Genomic DNA, 18,633 nt, shown 5'->3' on the forward strand with positions numbered 1-18,633 from the left:
GAGAAATGAGAGCTTGATTCTTCTTGTGTGATTGCTCCCTCTTCCCAGTCCCTAACAATCACTAATCTACTTTCTGTCTTTATGAATTTGCCTATTCTGAATATCTGATAGAAGTGGACTCATACAGTATGCGGCCTTTGTCTCTGGGCATCTTTCATTTATAATGTATTTAAGATTTATCAATGTTTTATCATGTAGTGCTACTTCATTTCTTTTAATGGCCAAGTAATATTCCATTGTATGGCTATACCGCAGTTTGTTTATGCCTTCATCACTTGGTGAATATTTTGAGTTGTTTCTGCTTTGGGCTTTTATAAATAACACTGCTATTCATACATGTTTTCTTGTAATAATTTGTAATATTGTAAACAAGGCTGAGTTTACCGTTTTTATTCATTTGATTGACCTGGATCTGATAAGAGAAAATAACTTTTCCATTATGCTAGACAGTGTTCTAAGTGCCTCCTCTGCTTATTTTGTGTCATCGTCAGTGTATCCCTTTGAGTTAGATACTGCTTTTCCATTTTACTTATTAAGAAACTGAAGTTTAGAGATGATAATTTTCTCAAGGTACCACAGCTAGTAGGTCCATCATGCTAAGCAGGATAGATTATGCAAAGTTGTGTAGGTCCTAATAACGGCTGCAGTTTATATAGTCCGATAGAAGAGATAGATGAAATTGGTTCTTGGAGTCACTGTGGAAAATTATTTGAATGGGAAAAAAAAAAAAAAAAAACTGTTTAGGGGCTTTCCTGGTGATCCAGTGGTTAAGACTGTGCTCCCAGTGCAAGAGGCACAGGTTCAATCCCTGGCTGGGAAACTAGGATCTCACATGCTGCACGTCATGGCTAAAAACAAAACCGTAATACCAAAAAGCCTCCAAAAGCTGTGTAAATTGAAGGTCTTTTGCTTATCTGTAACCACTGGCATCAGTCTTTCAGCAAGATTTCTTGGGCCCAACCTTGACTAGAGTTAGGTAGTAATTTGCACAGTATGGGCTTCCCTGGTGGCTCCTACGGTAAAGAATCTGCCCACAGTGCAGGAGAACTGGGTTTGATCCCTGGGTCGGGAAGATCCCCTGGAGAAGGGAATGGCTACTCACTCCAGTATTCTTGCCTGGTGAATTCATTCCATGGACAGAGGATCTTGGTGGACTACAGTCCATGAGTTCACAAGTGTCGGACATGACTGAGCAACTGACACGTTCCCTGAGCATTCAGAAAAGCTCCCCAGGGTCTTCCCAGTTGTGCTTGGGTTTTTCAACTCCAAATCATATTCTGTTCCCTAATAGTTAAAGTTATCATGTGAATCAGATGTTAAAAAGAAGGACTTCTGTTCATTAGGGTTATCCATCTTCACTCCTGAATCGGGACTGCAGGAGGTAAGATTCTTTATCTTTTTAAAAATTCATTCATATTATTAATTTTTTTCTTTCTTTGAGAAGGCGAATTTATCCTTCTTTGTAGCTGTGCCAAGTATGTGAAGTTCTTTTGGGATCTCTGAGGTGCAATAGGAATATAGGTAATGTTGAAAAAGGAATTTATTAGTTTACATTTAAATCTTCCTCTGCTATATTAGGTTTCTACTGCTATGTAATAAATTACCACAGTCTTAGCTTAAAACCACACTCATTTATCATTTCACAATATTGTAGTAGTTTTGTAGATCAGAAGACCTGGTGGACTCTATGGCATTCTCTGCATAGAGTCTCGCAAGGCCAAAATCAAGATATTGGCCAGACTGATCTCTTATCTGGAGGCCCTGGAGGAGAATCTGCTTCCAAGGTCATTCACATTGTTGTCAGAGTTCAGTTCCTTGTGCCTATAGGTCTGAAGTCCCTGTTTCCTTGACATGTGACTGTTCTTGTTTCTGTCATATCCTTTTTGTGCTTCACATCTCTGCTTGTGCCACCAGCCAGAGAATACTCTGCTTTATAAAGAGCTCATGTGTATAGATCAGGCTTACTGGGATAATCTGCCTATATTAAGGTCAGCTGTGCCATATAATATAGTATAATCATAGCAGTGATATCACATTCATAGGTTCTATCCACAGTCAAAGGGGATTCTACGAGGTTAAGGGTCTCTGAGGGTCATTCTTAAAATTCTGCCTGTCATAGCTATTAATGTTCATTTTAAAACATTGTGGTGAAGGTCACATTTTTGATTCAGCAGATAACTTTTCTACTCCCGGGTTTCATCCTTCCCTTCCCTCACCCTTCCTAGAATTCTTTTCTTCCTTAAAGTAGCGGGCCCCTTTTCTTTCTTTATTTGATAGTATGCTTGTCCTTGATCTCACCCTTGACTCTCTTAAGGAAACCCTGTATTTACCTTTTAGAATAACGTTTCCTGAAATCATTTTCTTTTCTGCTGGTCAATTATATAAGAAATGTTGTTTGACTCTAGACGTTATCACCATCATCCTTGTGCTTCAGCTCCCTAAGCCTGAGTATTTAATGTAGGATTTAGCTACTCACAGACATAAGCAAGGTATTTTTCATCTATGTGATCTGCAGATGAACTGCACTTTTACTCTTTCCTATCTTGCATTAAGATTCAAAGATGTCTCATTGTCTGCAAGTTCAAGAAGCATAATATATTAAAACCCTGTATATCTCTCAATCTATCTATAGCTAGTAATGCTGCTATAATTTCATTTTATCTCACAGCAGGGTCTAGTAGAAAGCACATAAGTAATGAAAAATAGTAATTCAAAACTGTGTTCGGTGGAGCATTCTGAAAGCTTATAGATATGTCTGAAGCAACAGGGGACTTTTTTGGCTGCCTGGAAAACCTAAACAGGTTATGGACCAGAAACTACATCATCCTGCTCCTATTGTAGTCTGAAGGCTGACACTAGGCACAAATGGCTCTTGGATCTGGGGTTCATATTCTGTCCCCAAGTTAGGATAATTTTTTTCCATTTAGTATTATTCCCTGAAGAAGAAAATTTATATATAAAAGCTTTAGTGTATAATTTGGCATTTTTCATGTGTAAAGGGAGCTGCAGGATTTATAATTATCTTGTGAACTAATTTAGAATGAAGACAGATAACAAAGATACCTTGGAGATATTGTAAGTTTGGTTCCAGACCACTGCAATAAAGTGAATATTATAATAAAGTGAGTTACATGAATTTTTTGGTTTCCCAGTTTGGTGTCTAAAAGCGTATATATCTTGATTAAAAATGTTGTTTGAAAAATGGTGCCAGTAGTCTTGCTCCACTCAGAGTTGCTACAAAACCTCAATTTGTAAAAAAACTTATCTGTGAAGCACAGTAAAGCGAAGCACAATTAAACAAGGTGTGTCTGTAGTTGTCTTTGATTGTAATAAAAGTTGTGAATGCCTGAGGTCTTTTGTTAGGTGGGAAAGTCAGAAAGGAGGTGGTATAATAACAAGATTCATATAGTGCACCATTTGGATGGAGATGGTGGTTGTGTTTATCTTTTATTCATTCGTTAACTATTTTTTAAACATCTATTATTGGCCAGACTATATATTTTATAATAACAATGGACTTTACCTTGGATCTTTACCTTTACTTTAATATGGACCCCATATTCTAGTGGGGGAAAATAGTGTTCTTATAGAAGGAGTTACAGTACTGAGAGTTAAGTGCTATTAGAGGGAAGTACTCTGCAACCCACTCCAGTACTCTTGCCTGGAAAATCCCATGGATGGAGGAGCCTGGTAGGCTGCAGTCCATGGGGTCGCAAAGAGTCGGATACGACTGAGTGACTTCACTTTCACTTTTCACTTTCATGCATTAGAGAAGGAAATGGCAACCCACTGCAGGGTTCTTGCCTGGAGAGTCCCAGGGACAGGGGAGCCTGGTGGGCTGCCATCTATGGGGTCGCACAGAGTTGGACACGACTGAAGTGACTTAGCAGCAGCAGCACAGTGGGTACCCAGGGAAGAGATTCTCCAGTGTTTGGAAAAGGCTTAATAAGGGAGGCGACACTTGAACAGTCTTGAAAGAAGACTTTTGCTGTTGTAATAATAGTACAGGTTACCATGTAGGAGATGAGTGTCTAACCTGAATAGGAGGTTTACCATTAACTCACCACTACTGTTTAAGTGATCGTTGTCTTTGGGAGTAAATGTAGGTTGGTAGGTGAATTGCCAGCTGGTACTTACAAGTAACTTATGGAGGAACTAGTTAAACTTTTAGAAAAGTAGGTTTGAGTACTCATTGTGCTTATCTACTTAAGAGAGATGTATCCTTTAGTGAAGGGGAGATACTCTTTGCTCCTTTTTAATGGGTAAAGATATTTAAACAATAAGTGAGAACATTCATTTTTTTCTGGTCACTGTAAAAGCTGATCCTTGAATATTTGCTCTTTGTTTTTAAGAGCCTCTCTTCTTTCCTGTAATTATGTCTGAATAGAATTTATAAAATAAAATAGTCAAAACCCTGTTTTCTAAGCTTATTCAACATAACAACATAACATATAGAGACTCTCAAAGTCCACTTTTGTGAGCATTCTTAAAGAATAGATATGACTCAGCAGAGCCTGATTAACTCTTGGCTGTGCTTTAGAAGGAAGAGTAAAGATGGCATTTATTTAGAATGTTGCATAGTCACATGAAAAGCGAGAAGGGGTAAAACCTGCACTTACTATATACTACTGTGTTCCAGAGGCCTCAGCACAACCCTTGTTGTCTGTTTTAAAGATGATGAAATTGAGTTTCAGAGCAGTGACTAGCTCACCTCAGGTAATATTGATAAGTGACAGAAATAGAATTTGACCCTAGGCCTACCTGGTTGCAAAACCAAATGCTCTTTTTTACCAGTCTGCCTATATGAATAACTTTCCTATGTGAATGAGGTTTATATCATTCACCCAGGAGTGATTTTCTGGGATTTGGCCATAAAGAAAATTTAATGAGCGTAGGAGGAGAAGGCTTCCATACTAATTCCCTCTTTTTCTTTGCATAGAATATCAGGAAGTGAATAGGTGGACACCTCACAAATAACCTGTTTTGTACTTATTTATAGGTTTTGTGAGAGCATGTAAAAAATCTATATAGGACCTTTGAGTTAGAAGTAAACTAGGCCATCTCCCTTATCTTACAGAGAAGGAGACCAAGGTCTAGAGAAGTGAGATGGTATGCCTGATCATAGCTGGTTTATGACTGCATTGAAATTAGAACCTGAGACCCTATATTCCAGGTTACAAGACTTGTAGCTAAATCCCAAGCCTGTGTTATACCTGGAGTTCCTGGAAGATGATACATATGTGAATATAATTGGAGGATTACTTTTTTGTCTGTGCCTCTCAGCATGTTCTGTCAAGGCAGTGTGCTGTAAATTATGTTTTGTGTTACATGTTTGGATCATATTCATAGTCATTCTTAACTCATGTAATTGAGCATGACCTTTGGGATCTGAATCTGAGAGGCTTCCTTTCTGCTAGCTGAGAGCTCTGGCAGATATATCTTAAGTTATATCCCAACCTCAGCAGATCAGTTTGAATTCTTATTGGGGCTTTTTGTTTTATTTTTATTAATTTATTTTTAATTGGAGGATAATTGCTTTACAATGTTATGTTGGTTTCTGCCTTACATCAGCATAAACCAGACAAAGGTATATATATGTCCTCTCCCTCTTGAACCTCTTTGCCACCTGCCACCCCATCCCACTCCTCTAGGTTGTCACAGAGCATCATACAGCAAATTTCCTCTGGCTGTCTATTTTACATGTGATTAAGTAATGTATATATTTCAGTGCTACTCTCTCAAGTCATCCTACCCTCTCCATTCATCCCATCCCATGTCCATTGCTATCCTGCAGACTTATTAGGGCTTTAAGGGAAAAAAAAACACTGAGCTAATCCATACTTCTCTCTATTGGCCTTTTCCCCAAACCTGGCAATTGTTAGATATCACTATGCCTCCTTAATTGTTCATTCTGATAGGACTGCCAGCAGTTCTGCCCAGGAGTGGAGCCTGAGGGCTGGATTAAAAGTGAGATCAGTGAAGAGCCTGTGACCATGTGGTTGGTGATTGCTAGTAAATCATGGAGCTATGGGCTTCCCAGGTGGCACAATTGGTAAAGAATCCATCTGCCAATGCAGGAGGCATAAGAGATGTGGGTTCAATACTTGGATTGGGAAGATTCCCCTGGAGGAGGGCATTGCAACCCACTCCAGTGTTCTTGCATGGAAAATGCCATGGACAGAGGAATTTGGTGGGCTACAGTCTATAGGGTTGCAAAGAGTCGGACATGACTGAAGCCACTTAGCACGCACACACGCACGCTGAGTTACAGCTTGACGTTGAACTCTGAGCTTGGGCTTAGGCCTGCACACAAGCTTTCTGTGGAGGTAGCTTTTGCATGTATTTTTTTCCTTAGATGAGGTCTTATTTAACAAATAAAGAAACTGAGGCTCTTAGATGTGGCTTAGCCGTAAAGAATACACCCCCCACCCCCAGTCGAGATAGAACTGCCCTAGGGAATTCCTGTTACTTCACCCTTTGCTTCTGCTTGCTGGGTGGAAGGTCACCACCATTAGAATTTTCAGGCGCCAGCCTGGGTGGCCAACCTAATGAAGTAAAATAGTTCCAGCTCCGAGTAATGGTGAACTTGGAGCAGGGCCCAGTGTAATTAAGCCCCTGGAGTAAAGAATTTGTTGTTGGCCTTTATTCATTTCAGTGAAGAGGGTTGCGGGTAGGAATATGATATATTCCAAGCAAAGAAAAACAGTGACTGTAGAGATTTATGCTATTGCCTTGAAGATTGTTTTGTTCCACATTAAATTTAGATAATTCAATAGGAGAAGAGCTTTTCTTGGTAGATGGCATTGCTAGGCAGGGTAAAATTTAGGGCGTTTCTTCATTTACTAAAAGATTGTACAGTAGGGTTGCATATGCATTATATAATCTCCAGTATAGTTGAAGACTGTTGGAACTCCTATGACTCAGAATTCCCCCAGACTTCAGATTATGTGGCCTTTAGGTATCCTATCTGCTCCTTTTCTTCCTCTTTTGCATTATCTATGTTTGGCTTCCCAGTATTTGGGATTTTTTGTGGCCAGTGAATTCAAATTGACTAGAGTGGTAGACTCCCAGAGAATAAGGTAAGTGAGTAACATAATACATTTGTATTGTTTTTAAATGTCTAAGTGGGCTTCCCTGATAGCTCAGTTGGTAAAGAATCCGCCTGTGATGCAGGAGACCCTGGTTCTATTCCTGGGTCGGGAAGGTCCACTGGAGAAGGGATAGGCTATCCACTCCAGTATTCTGGCCTAGAGAATTCCATGGACTGTATAGTCCATGGGGTCGAAAAGAGTTGGACACAACTGAGTGATTTTCACTTTCAAACCTCTGAGTTTGTGGTAATTTGTTACAGTAACAATGGGATACCAGAGAAGGCAATGGCAACCCACTCCAGTACTCTTGCCTGGAAAATCCCATGGGCAGAGGAGCCTGGTAGGCTGCCGTCTATGGGGTCGCTAAGAGTCGGATCCGACTGAGTGACTTCACTTTCACTTTTCACTTTCATGCATTGGAGAAGGCAATGGCAACCCACTGCAGTGTTCTTGCCTGGAGAATCCCAGGGACGGGGGAGCCTGGTGGGCTGCCGTCTGTGGGGTCGCACAGAGTCAGACACGACTGAAGCAACTTAGTAGCAACAGCAGCATCAACGGGATACTGATAATTTTAAACTCACAGAAAAGTTGTAAGACTGAGAATAGTACCCTTTACTCAGATTTGCTTGTTGTTAATATTTTACTTTATCATTCTCTTTTTCTCTTTTTTCATTCTTTCTGAACTTCTATAAAGTGCATTGCATATGTCACGGCCCTTTACACCAATACCTCAGTATATATTTCCTGAGAATTGGAATTTTTTTGAATAACCATGTACATCTTCCCATGTTTGAGTCATTTTTATTTTTGTCAAGTGTCTTGTTTATGTCTGTTTTCCATTGCTTAATAGCAATAGTATTTTAGTCATTTTCCTTTGGAAGTTCTTTATATATTAGAGATATTACCCCTTTATCTGTGACACTATTGTAAATATTTTCTTCTAGTGTATTGTTTGTCTTTGGACTTGCTTATATATTCTGCCATATAAAAGTTTTCTCTTTTTAAATAATCAAATTTATTTGTCTTATCTCTTATTACATCTGGATTTCTAATCTTAGTTTGAAAATCTTTTTCTGCCTTCAGGTTAAAGAAGAATTTACCCATTTTTTTTTTCTTGTATAGTTTGTTTATTTACATTTCAGTCTTTAATTTGAAGTTTATTCTTGTGTCTGGTGCAGTGAATACATATAATTTTATTCTTTTTCTAATTGACTATCCAGTTGCCCTAATACAATTTATTAACAGAAACGATACTTGCTTCAGTGATTTGAGATAACACCTTACCTTCCACAAAGATTTTTGTATGTACATGGTATTCTTAACATATGTTAAAAGACCTTTGGGAAGTCATCAAATCCAGAGGGTCAACTAAGAGTTGATCAGAGGGTCAAATGAAATATTCCATGATAATTGAGTTATAGGAGAAAACTTATTTCAGGATTGCTAAGATGCTCTTAAACAGAAAAGACATATACATTTTTATATTTAACAGCTTTATTGAAGTACAGTTTACTTAAACCCCACCCCTTTCAAGTGTATGGTTCAGTCATTTTTAGTAAATTTACGGAGTTGTACAATCATTACCATAATCTAAATGTACTTTTAGAACATTTCTGTCACTCTAAAAAGATCCCTTATGCCTAATCCCAGACAACCATCTGTCTTTCAGTCTCTATAGATCTGCCTTTTCCGGATATTTCATATAAATGGAATCATATAATATGTAGTTTTCGCATCTGGCTTTTTTACTTAGCTATTGTTTTTGTGGTTTATTCATATTATTGCTGTTGCCCAATAGTATTTCATTGTATTTCTATACTAAATTTTGTTTAGCCACTCGTCAGTTAATAAACATTTGGATTATTTCCATTTTTTGGCCTTTATAGATAATATTGCTATGATGTTCACCTACAAGTCTGTATGTGGACTCAGGCTTTCGTTTCTCTCGAGTAAAGTCCTAGGAGTGAAATGTCTGGGTTGTATTGAAATTTCATGTTTAACTTTTTGCAGCTGCTAAGTCACTTCAGTCGTGTCGGACTCTGTGCGACCCCAGAGTCCGACTCTGGCAGCCCACCAGGCTCCGCCGTCTCTGGGATTCTCCAGGCAAGAACACTGGAGTGGGTTGCCATTGCCTTCTCCAATGCATGAAAGTGAAAAGTGAAAGTGAAGTCGCTCAGTTGTGTCCGACTCTTCGAGACCCCATGGACTGCAGCCCACCAGGCTCCTCCGTCCGTGGGATTTTCCAGGCAAGAGTACTGGAGTGAGGAACTGCCAAACTTTTCCAAAATGGCTGCATCATTTTACACCCTCCCAGCAACGTGCAGTTTAGTTTCTCCACATCCTCACCAACACTTGTTATTGCCTGTCGTTTTGATTATAGTCATTCTAGTGAATGTGAAGTGGTATCTCATTTTGGTTTTGATAGACTAATGATATTTAGTGTCTTCTCATATGTTTACTAGCCATTAGTATATCTTCTTTGGTGAATTATATGGATACTTTGCTCATTTTTAAGTTGGATGGTGTATCCATTTTATTACTGAATTTTTAAAAACTTAAAAAAATTGTATTTATCAGATATATGATTTGCAAATATTTTTCTCCCAAATAATTTTTTTTCTCTGTGGCTACTCTTCTTACTTTCCTAATGTGTCTTTTGAAGCACAATTTTTAACTTTGATCAAGTTCATTTAATCCTTTTTTTTCTTCTTTTATGAATTATGCGTTTGGTGCTCATATCTCAGAAAAGGATGTATGGCAAAACCAATACAATATTGTAAAGTAAGAAAAAATAATAATAATAAAAATAAATAAATAGAAAAGGCAAGTATTAAAACTACCTTTCTTTTCATGGAATTATGAAATTTGCCTTATTTTCAGGACTAGTCTGGTGATCAGACCCATTTATTGTGTGAGTTTTATTGAAATGTGCAAGGCCTTGCTTCTGCGTGATAGCCACATTGTTCCAGCTTTTCAGGGCAACTATTACTGGAGAGGCAGTGTAATATTGATCAAAAGTGTAGGCTTTCGGACCTGCCTACCTGGGTTTGAATTGTAGCTTCATTGCTTCCTACCAGTGTTGCTTTGGGTTAGTGGCTTTATTTCTCTTTGCCTCAGTTTTCCTCATCTGTGAGCAGTGAATACTACTACTTTGCTCACAAGATATTTGTCTATATAAAGTTTGTAAGAAATGCTTAGGGCAGAGTAAAGGGCTTAGAAAATATTAGATCTTATTACTAGGGGATCAATTCTCAATTGTAGTTCGTGATAGGGTTGTGCATATTGGCATCATTTGGGGGACTTTGCTTGCCTTTGTAAAATGACAGCTTCTGCCATGAGTTACAGCAGCTAGGGTTTGATAAGCATTGTGCTTAGTCTTCCTCGACACTTTTAAAGTTGATTGTTCCTTAAAATCACTTTCATTAAATGAGGCAATTTGAGTTGATCTGTAGAATCATAAAACTCTTCATTAGATGTAAAAATAGGTCAAGCTCTGTTAACACTTAGAAAATGAATACTCTATTAACTCCTTTTGCCAAGGCAAAATTAGTCTTAGGCAAACCAAGAATTGGGATATAAGACTATCTGCATTTGATAAATACATTCTTCTGCCTTTAGGCTGATTTACTAGCACAGAGATCAGATTATGGGATAAGAACTTGAAATTCAGAGGTAGAATTCCTGTTTGTTCCTGTTGGAGGAGAAGATGCTCAACTTTTTTTTCTTGACTTCATTTGCAAAATGAGTTCAATGAAAGTTGAGACCTAATTACTTTCAAAAGGGATTCATGATTTAATAGGGGACTAGTATCAGAATATATAAAGAATCCTTATAATTCAACAATAAAAAGACAGAAAATGGGCAACGGAGATGTACAAATGTCCAACAGGGACATAAGAAGATGTTCAGCATCATTGGTCAATAGTGAAAAGCAGATCAAAACCACCTCATAGTAGATGCAATACCATTTTATACCTACTAAGATGACTATAATTTAAATTATAAATTTAAAAAGGAAAATATTAAGTATTGGTGAAGGTGTAGAGAAATAGGAACCCTCATACATTGCTACTTGGAATGTAAAATTGTTGAGTTCCTGTGGTAAACAGTTTGGTAATTCAGAGAAGGCAATGGCACCCCACTCCAGTACTTTGCCTGGAAAATCCCATGGATGGAGGAGCCTGGTAGGCTGCAGTCCACGGGGTCACTAAGAGTTGGGCACGACTGAGCGGTTTCCCTTTCACTTTTCACTTTCATGCATTGGAGAAGGCAATGGCAACCCACACCAGTGTTCTTGCCTGGAGAATCCCAGGGACGGGGGAGCCTGGTGGTTGCCGTCTGTGGGATCACACAGAGTCGGACACGACTAAAGTGACTTAGCAGTAGCAGCAGTAAGTTAAACATAGAGTTACCATGCTGCTGCTACTGCTACTAAGTCGCTTCAGTCATGTCCGACTCTGTGCGACCCCATAGACGGCAGCCCACTAGGCTCCTAGTTTGCATTCCCACCAACAGTGTAAGAGGGTTCCCTTTTCTCCACACCCTCTCCAGCATTTATTGCTTGTAGACTTTTGGATAGCAGCCATTCTGACTGGCGTGAAATGGTATCTCATTGTGGTTTTGATTTGCATTTCTCTGATAATGAGTGATGTTGAGCATCTTTTCATGTGTTTGTTAGCCATCTGTATGTCTTCTTTGGAGAAATGTCTGTTTAGTTCTTTGGCCCATTTTTTGATTGGGTTGTTTATTTTTCTGGAATTGAGCTGCAGGAGTTGCTTGTATATTTTTGAGATTAATTCTTTATCGGTTGCTTCATTTGCTGTTATTTTCTCCCATTCTGAAGCCTGTTTTTTCACCTTGTTTATAGTTTCCTTTGTTGTGCAGAAACTTTTAATTTTAATTATATCCCATTTGTTTATTTTTGCTTTTATTTCCAGTATTCTGGGAGGTGGGTCATAGAGGATCCTGCTGTGATTTATGTCAGAGAGTGTTTTGCCTATGTTCTCCTCTAGGAGTTTTATAGTTTCTGGTCTTATGTTTAGATCTTTAATCCATTTTGAGTTTATTTTTGTGTATGGTGTTAGAAAGTGTTCTAGTTTCATTCTTTTACAAGTGGTTGACCAGTTTTCCCAGCACCACTTGTTAAAGAGATTGTCTTTTCTGCATTGTATATTCTTGCTTCCTTTGTCAAAGATAAGGTGTCCATATGTGCATGGATTTATCTCTGGGCTTTCTATTTTGTTCCATTGATCTATATTTCTTTGTGCCAGTACCATACTGTCTTGATGAATGTGGCTTTGTAGTAGAGCCTGAAGTCAGGCAGGTTGATTCCTCCAGTTCCATTCTTCTTTCTCAAGATTGCTTTGGCTATTTGAGGTTTTTTGTATTTCCATACAAATTGTGAAATTATTTGTTTTAGCTCTATGAAAAATACCATTGGTAGCTTGATATAGGGATTCCATTGAATCTATAGATTGCTTTGGATAGTATACTCATTTTCACTATATTGATTCTTTTGATCCATGAACATGGTATATTTCTCCATCTATTAGTGTCCTCTTTGATTTCTTTCAGCAGTGTTTTATAGTTTTCTTTATATAGGTCTTTTGTTTCTTTAGGTAGATATATTCCTAAGTATTTTATTCTTTTCATTGCAATGGTGAATGGAATTGTTTCCTTAATTTCTTTATCTTCTCATTATTAGTGTATAGGAATGCAAGGGATTTCTGTGTGTTGATTTTATACCCTGTAACTTTACTATATTCATTGATTAACTCTAGTAATTTTCTGGTGGAGTCTTTAGGGTTTTCTATGTAGAGGATAATGTCATCTGCAAACAGTGAGAGTTTTACTTCTTTTCCAATTTGGATTCCTTTTATTTCTTTTTCTGCTCTGATTGCTGTGGCCAAAACTTCCAAAACTATGTTGAATAGTAGTGGTGAGAGTGGGCACCCTTGTCTTGTTCCTGACTTTAGGGGAAATGCTTTCAGTTTTTCACCATTGAGGATAATGTTTGCTGTGGGTTTGTCATATATAGCTTTTATTATGTTGAGGTATGTTCCTTCTATTCCTGCTTTCTGGAGGGTTTTTATCATAAATTGATGTTGAATTTTGTCAAAGGCTTTCTCTGCATCTATTGAGATAATCATATAGTATTTATTTTCAATTTATTAATGTGATGTATTACATTGATTGATTTGCGGATATTGAAGAATCCTTGAATCCCTGTGATAAAGCCCACTTGGTCATGATGTATGATCTTTTTAATGTGTTGTTGGATTCTGTTTGCTAGAATTTTGTTAAGGATTTTTGCATCTATGTTCATCAGTGATCACAAATGTTTTTTAAAGCAGCGTTATTCATAATACTAGACAAAAGATGGAATCAAGCCTAATGGCCTTCAAGAGTTAAATGGATAATCAAATTGTGTTATATGCATACACTGGAATATTATTCAGCCATTAAAACAAATGAAGTACTGATATATGCTTCAGCTTGAATGAAGTTTGAAAGCATGCTAAGTGAAAGAAGCCAGACGCAAAGGTTGTATGTAGTATGATTTACTTTATTTGCCATGTCCAGAGTACCAAACTCCAAAGAGATAAAAAGCAAACTGGAGGTTACCAGAGGATAAGCAATGAGAAATAATAGAGTGATTATTTAATAAGTATGAGGTGTTTTTATGGGGTGCTGAACAAGTTTTGAAACTAAAGAGAGCTGGCAGTTGTACAACATTGTGAATACACGAAATACAACTCAATTGTCATCCTAAAATGGTTAATTGTATGCTAAGTGAATTTTCTGTCTTTTTAAAAGTGGCAGTGGGGTTCATAAATATATTTACTTTTTCTGCTTTCAGAGACAAAAGTTTTAAGTGCAAGGAATGATGATGCCAGAAAAGGATGACCATATTTGATGTGGCAACTCCAGTGTCTAGATATTTCTCTGAATTCATTTTTCATCTGTCTTTGCTTGGGGACAGTTTGTTCTTAACACAATATTTTACCTATAAATACTGCAGTGTCTGCCAAGATAAAAACTGTCTTTTATAAATAGTATATTATCTTTGGGTAAGGCCATAAGAGGCCCAGTTGCTCTGAACTAATTAAAAGCCGACGAGGAACAAAAGATTATTAGAATCTATAATTAGGTAGCATTCTGTTTTTCCTGGGCATACCATTTTGTCAGGCTACCAGTTCATTCTTTAAAAAATACTACTTTATTGAAGTGAAATTCATTTAACATAAAATTAACCATTTTAAAATGAATGATTCAGTGGCATTTTGTGCATTAGCAGTATTGTACAACTATGAATTCTGTAATATTTCACATGTTTTTATCACCCCTGAAAGGAATCCCATACCCTGATACACATCCTTGCCGGCACTTGTTGCTTTCCACTCTTTCGGTTATAACCAGCATGATGGGCGTGAAATGGCACCTCATTGTGGTTTTGTCTTGCATTTCCCTTAATGGCTGACGACACTGAACATCTTCTTGTAGTCGTTAGCCATTTGTATTTCTTCTTTGGAGAAATGTCTACTCAAGTCCTTTTTCTATTTTTTAAATTGAGTTTTCTTTTAGTTGTTGAGCTATGTAAGTGTTCTTTATATATTATGCATACTGTATGACCCTTATCAAGTATATAGTTTACAAATATTTCTTCCATTCTTTAGGTTGTCTTTTTTACTTTCTTGATAGTCCTTTGATACATAAAAGTTTTAAAATGTGAAGTTTGATGTACCTAATTTTTCTTTTGTTGCCATACTACTGGTGTCATATCTAAGAATCCGTTGCCAAATCCAAGGGGTCATGAAGATTTTCCTGTCTTCTAGGAGTTTTGTGCGAGAGAAGGCAATGGCAACCCACTCCAGTACTCTTGCCTGGCAAATCCCATGGACAGAGGAGCCTGGTAGGCTGCAGTCCATGGGGTCGCTAGGAGTCAGACACGACTGAGCGACTTCACTTCCACTTTTCAGTTTCATGCATTGGGGAAGGAAATGGCAACCCACTCCAGTGTTCTTGCCTGGAGAATCCCATGGACGGGGAAGCCTGGTGGGCTGCCGTCTCTGGGGTCGCACAGAGTCGGACACGACTGAAGCATCTTAGCAGCATCAGCAGGAATTTTGTAATTATGTGGTTTTTGGCTCCTATATCATTGATCCATTTTGATATAGGTTTTGTATATAGTATGAGGTATGGGTTCAACTTCATTCTTTTGCATGTAGGTATTCAGATGTCCCAATATCATTTGTTGAAGAGAACTTTTCTTTCCCCACTAAATTGTCCTGGCACCCTGGTTGAAAAGTCAGTTGGTCATGGATGTGTGACTTTATTTCTTTCTGCTCAGTTCTGTGCTGCCATTTAGTTTTGTATGGGCTGAGTTTCTTGTTTTTCTCCCTTTGATAACAGGATCATGGGGTTGATAGCAGCATTTTCCAGAATCCTAAAAAGCTTCACCTAACTATTGGGATGTTGGTGCTTTTGAGTGAGCAAGAGATCCAGCAGACATGTGAGATGCTACAGCAGTGTAAAGAGGAATTCATTGAGTGAGTAATCCAGAGGAGTGGGGAGGGTGGTTGCCCTGTACTGGCCTTTTTTTCTGGTATCACAGACTTGTTTTTGGCCTAGGGAGCTGGGTGACTTGGGAACAAGATTTGTTGACTGACCCATTTGTAACACTTAACATTGGGTTTCTTGTGTGAAAGGTTTAAAGTGGATTTAAAGCATATATTTACAAATTTGTATGGAAAGGCTCTACCTTAAATTTTGCTAATTCACTAAGTAGTTTTTATTCTTTAACAGGACATCCCATTCCTTTGTCAAAAAAGAAATTCTCTTCATTATCTGTATGAGTGTATTAGCTTTCTGTGCTGCTGTAATACATTACTGCAAGATTGGTATCTTAAAAAAACCCAAATTTATAATCCTATAGTTCTGTGGGGCAGAAGTCTGATACGGGATTCACTGAGCTATTATCAAGGTACTGTCAGGGTTGTGTTCCTTTCTGGAGGCTCCAGGGGAGAATCTGTTTGCTTGCTTTTGAAGTCCTGTTTTTAGAGGCTACCACATTCCTTGGCTAGTAGCCTTCTTCCTCCTTCTTCAACACTAACAACATTGCATCTGTTTGGCCCTCCGTCTGTTGTTACATCTCTCTCTCTGGCCATAGCAGGGACAGGTTATCTGCTTTTAAGGATGCGTGTGATTTAATTGAACCCACACAGGTAATGCAGAAAAATCTCCCCACCTCAAACTCCTTAGCCTTAATCACATCTGCAAAACCGTCTTTGCTCTCTTTGAACTAGTGTATTTACAAATCCAAAGAGTAGAACACGGGCATCTTGGGAGGGCTCTTCCTATGTTTACCGTGGTTACTCAGACATTATAAGATGATTCCCTAGGAGAGTCTTCATTGTATTTCAGAAATGCAGCAGACTTTTTCTTTTTTTTTCAAATTCAGGTTATTTTGTTTGAGTCAATAAGGATACCAAAAAGTATCCAAGCAGTCTGGACAGGGAGAACATTGCTGTGCTGATGGCTGACTTCTTATTCTTTTTTATTGTAATATTTTAACTTGTATGTACATCTGACCTAACAGCTCTGTTTCAAAGGATCATCTCTCCCCACTGACCCCTTCCTTTACTCTTTTCGCATGAGATTGATACAGAACAAGAGCAATTTGAAAATTGACTCGCTTGAATAATTTTATTTTTATGCAGTTATAAAATACAGTTCAGTTCAGTTCAGTTGCTCAGTCGTGTCCAACTCTTTGTGACCCCATGAATTGCAGCACGCCAGGCCTCCCTGTCTATCACCAACTCCCCGGAGTCTACTCAAACTCATGTCCATTGAGTTGGTGATGCCATCCAGCCATCTCATCCTCTGTCGTCCCCTTCTCCTCCTGCCCCCAATCCCTCCCAGCGTCAGAGTCTTTTCCAATGAGTCAACTCTTTGCGTGAGGTGGCCAAAGTACTGGAGTTTCAGCTTTAGCATCAGTCCTTCCAAAGAAATACCAGAGCTGATCTTCTTCAGAATGGACTGGTTGGACCTCCTTGCAGGCCAGGGGACTCTGAAGAGTCTTCTCTAACACCACAGTTCAAAAGCATCAATTCTTCGGCGCTCAGCTTTCTTCACTGTCCAACTCTCGCATCCATACGTGACCACAGAAAGAACCATAGTCTTGACTAGATGGACCTTTGTTGGCAAAGTAATGTCTCTGCTTTAGAATACGCTATCTAGGTTGGTCATAACTTTCCTTCCAAGGAGTAAGCGTCTTTTAATTTCATGGCTGCAGTCACCATCTGCAGTGATTCTGGAGCCCCAAAAAATAAAGTCTGACACTGTTTCCACAGTTTCCCCATCTATTTCCCATGAAGTGATGGGACCAGATGCCATGATCTTCGTTTTCTGAATGTTGAGCTTTAAGCCAACTTTTTCACTCTCCTCTTTCACTTTCATCAAGAAGCACTTCAGTTCCTCATCACTTTCTACCATAAGGGTGGTGTCATCTGCATATCTGAGGTTATTGATATTTCTCCTGACAATCTTGATTCCAGCTTGTGCTTCTTCCAGCTCAGCGTTTCTCATGATCTACCTTGCATATAAGTTAAATAAGCAGGGTGACAATATACAGCCTTGACGTACTCCTTTTCCTATTTGGAACCAGTCTGTTGTTCCATGGCCAGTTCTAACTATTGCTTCCTGACCTGCATACAGGTTTCTCAAGAGGCAGGTCAGGTGGTCTGGTACTCCCATCTCTTTCAGAATTTTCCACAGTTTATTGTGATCCACACAGTCAAAGGCTTTGGAATAGTCAATAAAGCAGAAATAGATGTTTTTCTGGAACTCTCTTGCTTTTTCAAAGATCGAGCGAATGTTGGCAGTTTGATCTCTGGTTCCTCTGCCTTTTCTAAAACCAGCTTGAACATCAGGAAGTTCACGGTTCACATATTGCTGAAGCCTGGCTTGGAGAATTCTGAGCATTACTTTACTAGAGTGTGAGATGAGTGCAATGGTGTGGTAGTTTGAGCATTCTTTGACATTGCCTTTCTTTGGGATTGGCATGAAAACTGACCTTTTCCAGTCCTGTGGCCACTGCTGAGTTTTCCAAATTTGCTGGCATATTGAGTGCAGCACTTTCACAGCATCATCTTTCAGGATTTGAAATAGCTCAACTGGAATTCCATCACCTCCACTAACTTTGTTCGTAGAGATGCTTTCTAAGGCCCACTTGACTTCACATTCCAGGATGTCTGGCTCTAGGTGAGTGATCACACCATCATGATTATGTGGGTCGTGAAGGTCTTTTTTGTACAGTTCTGTGTATTCTTGCCACTTCTTCTCAATGTCTTCTGCTTCTGTTAGGTCCATCCCATTTCTGTCCTTTATCGAGCCCATCTTTGCATGAAATGTTCCCTTGGTATCTTTAATTTTCTTGAAGAGATCTCTAGTGTTTCCCATTCTGTTGTTTTCCTCTATTTCTTTGCATTGATTGCTGAGGAAGGCTTTCTTATCTCTCCTTGCTATTCTTTGGAACTTTGCA

General features: G+C 38.6%; 1 protein-coding gene across 18 annotated transcripts in view; it reads left to right on the plus strand.

The window, feature by feature from the left end:
* The window catches only part of ASCC1 (activating signal cointegrator 1 complex subunit 1), a 134,249-nt gene that overhangs the window by 53,842 nt on the left and 61,774 nt on the right, over nucleotides 1–18,633 (plus strand). For 10 of the 18 annotated variants that reach the window (XM_086382135.1, XM_086382131.1, XM_086382133.1 and 7 more), the window contains exon 6: nucleotides 15,504–15,640. The exons of 4 other annotated variants lie outside the window; for them this stretch is intronic. In XM_086382135.1, the coding sequence (XP_086238261.1) occupies nucleotides 15,504–15,640 (137 nt within the window). Of the gene's footprint in view, nucleotides 1–9,101; nucleotides 9,919–15,503; nucleotides 15,641–18,633 lie in introns of those variants that run through there. 4 more of the 18 variants (XM_086382139.1, XM_086382142.1, XM_086382143.1 and 1 more) reach the window with 3 other exon arrangements.

The sequence above is a fragment of the Bos grunniens genome, chromosome 28 (genome assembly GCF_055505025.1).
Source record: "Bos grunniens cultivar Pamir isolate PY7600 chromosome 28, Bosgru_T2T1.0, whole genome shotgun sequence".
NCBI classification, from domain to species: Eukaryota; Metazoa; Chordata; class Mammalia; order Artiodactyla; family Bovidae; genus Bos; species Bos grunniens.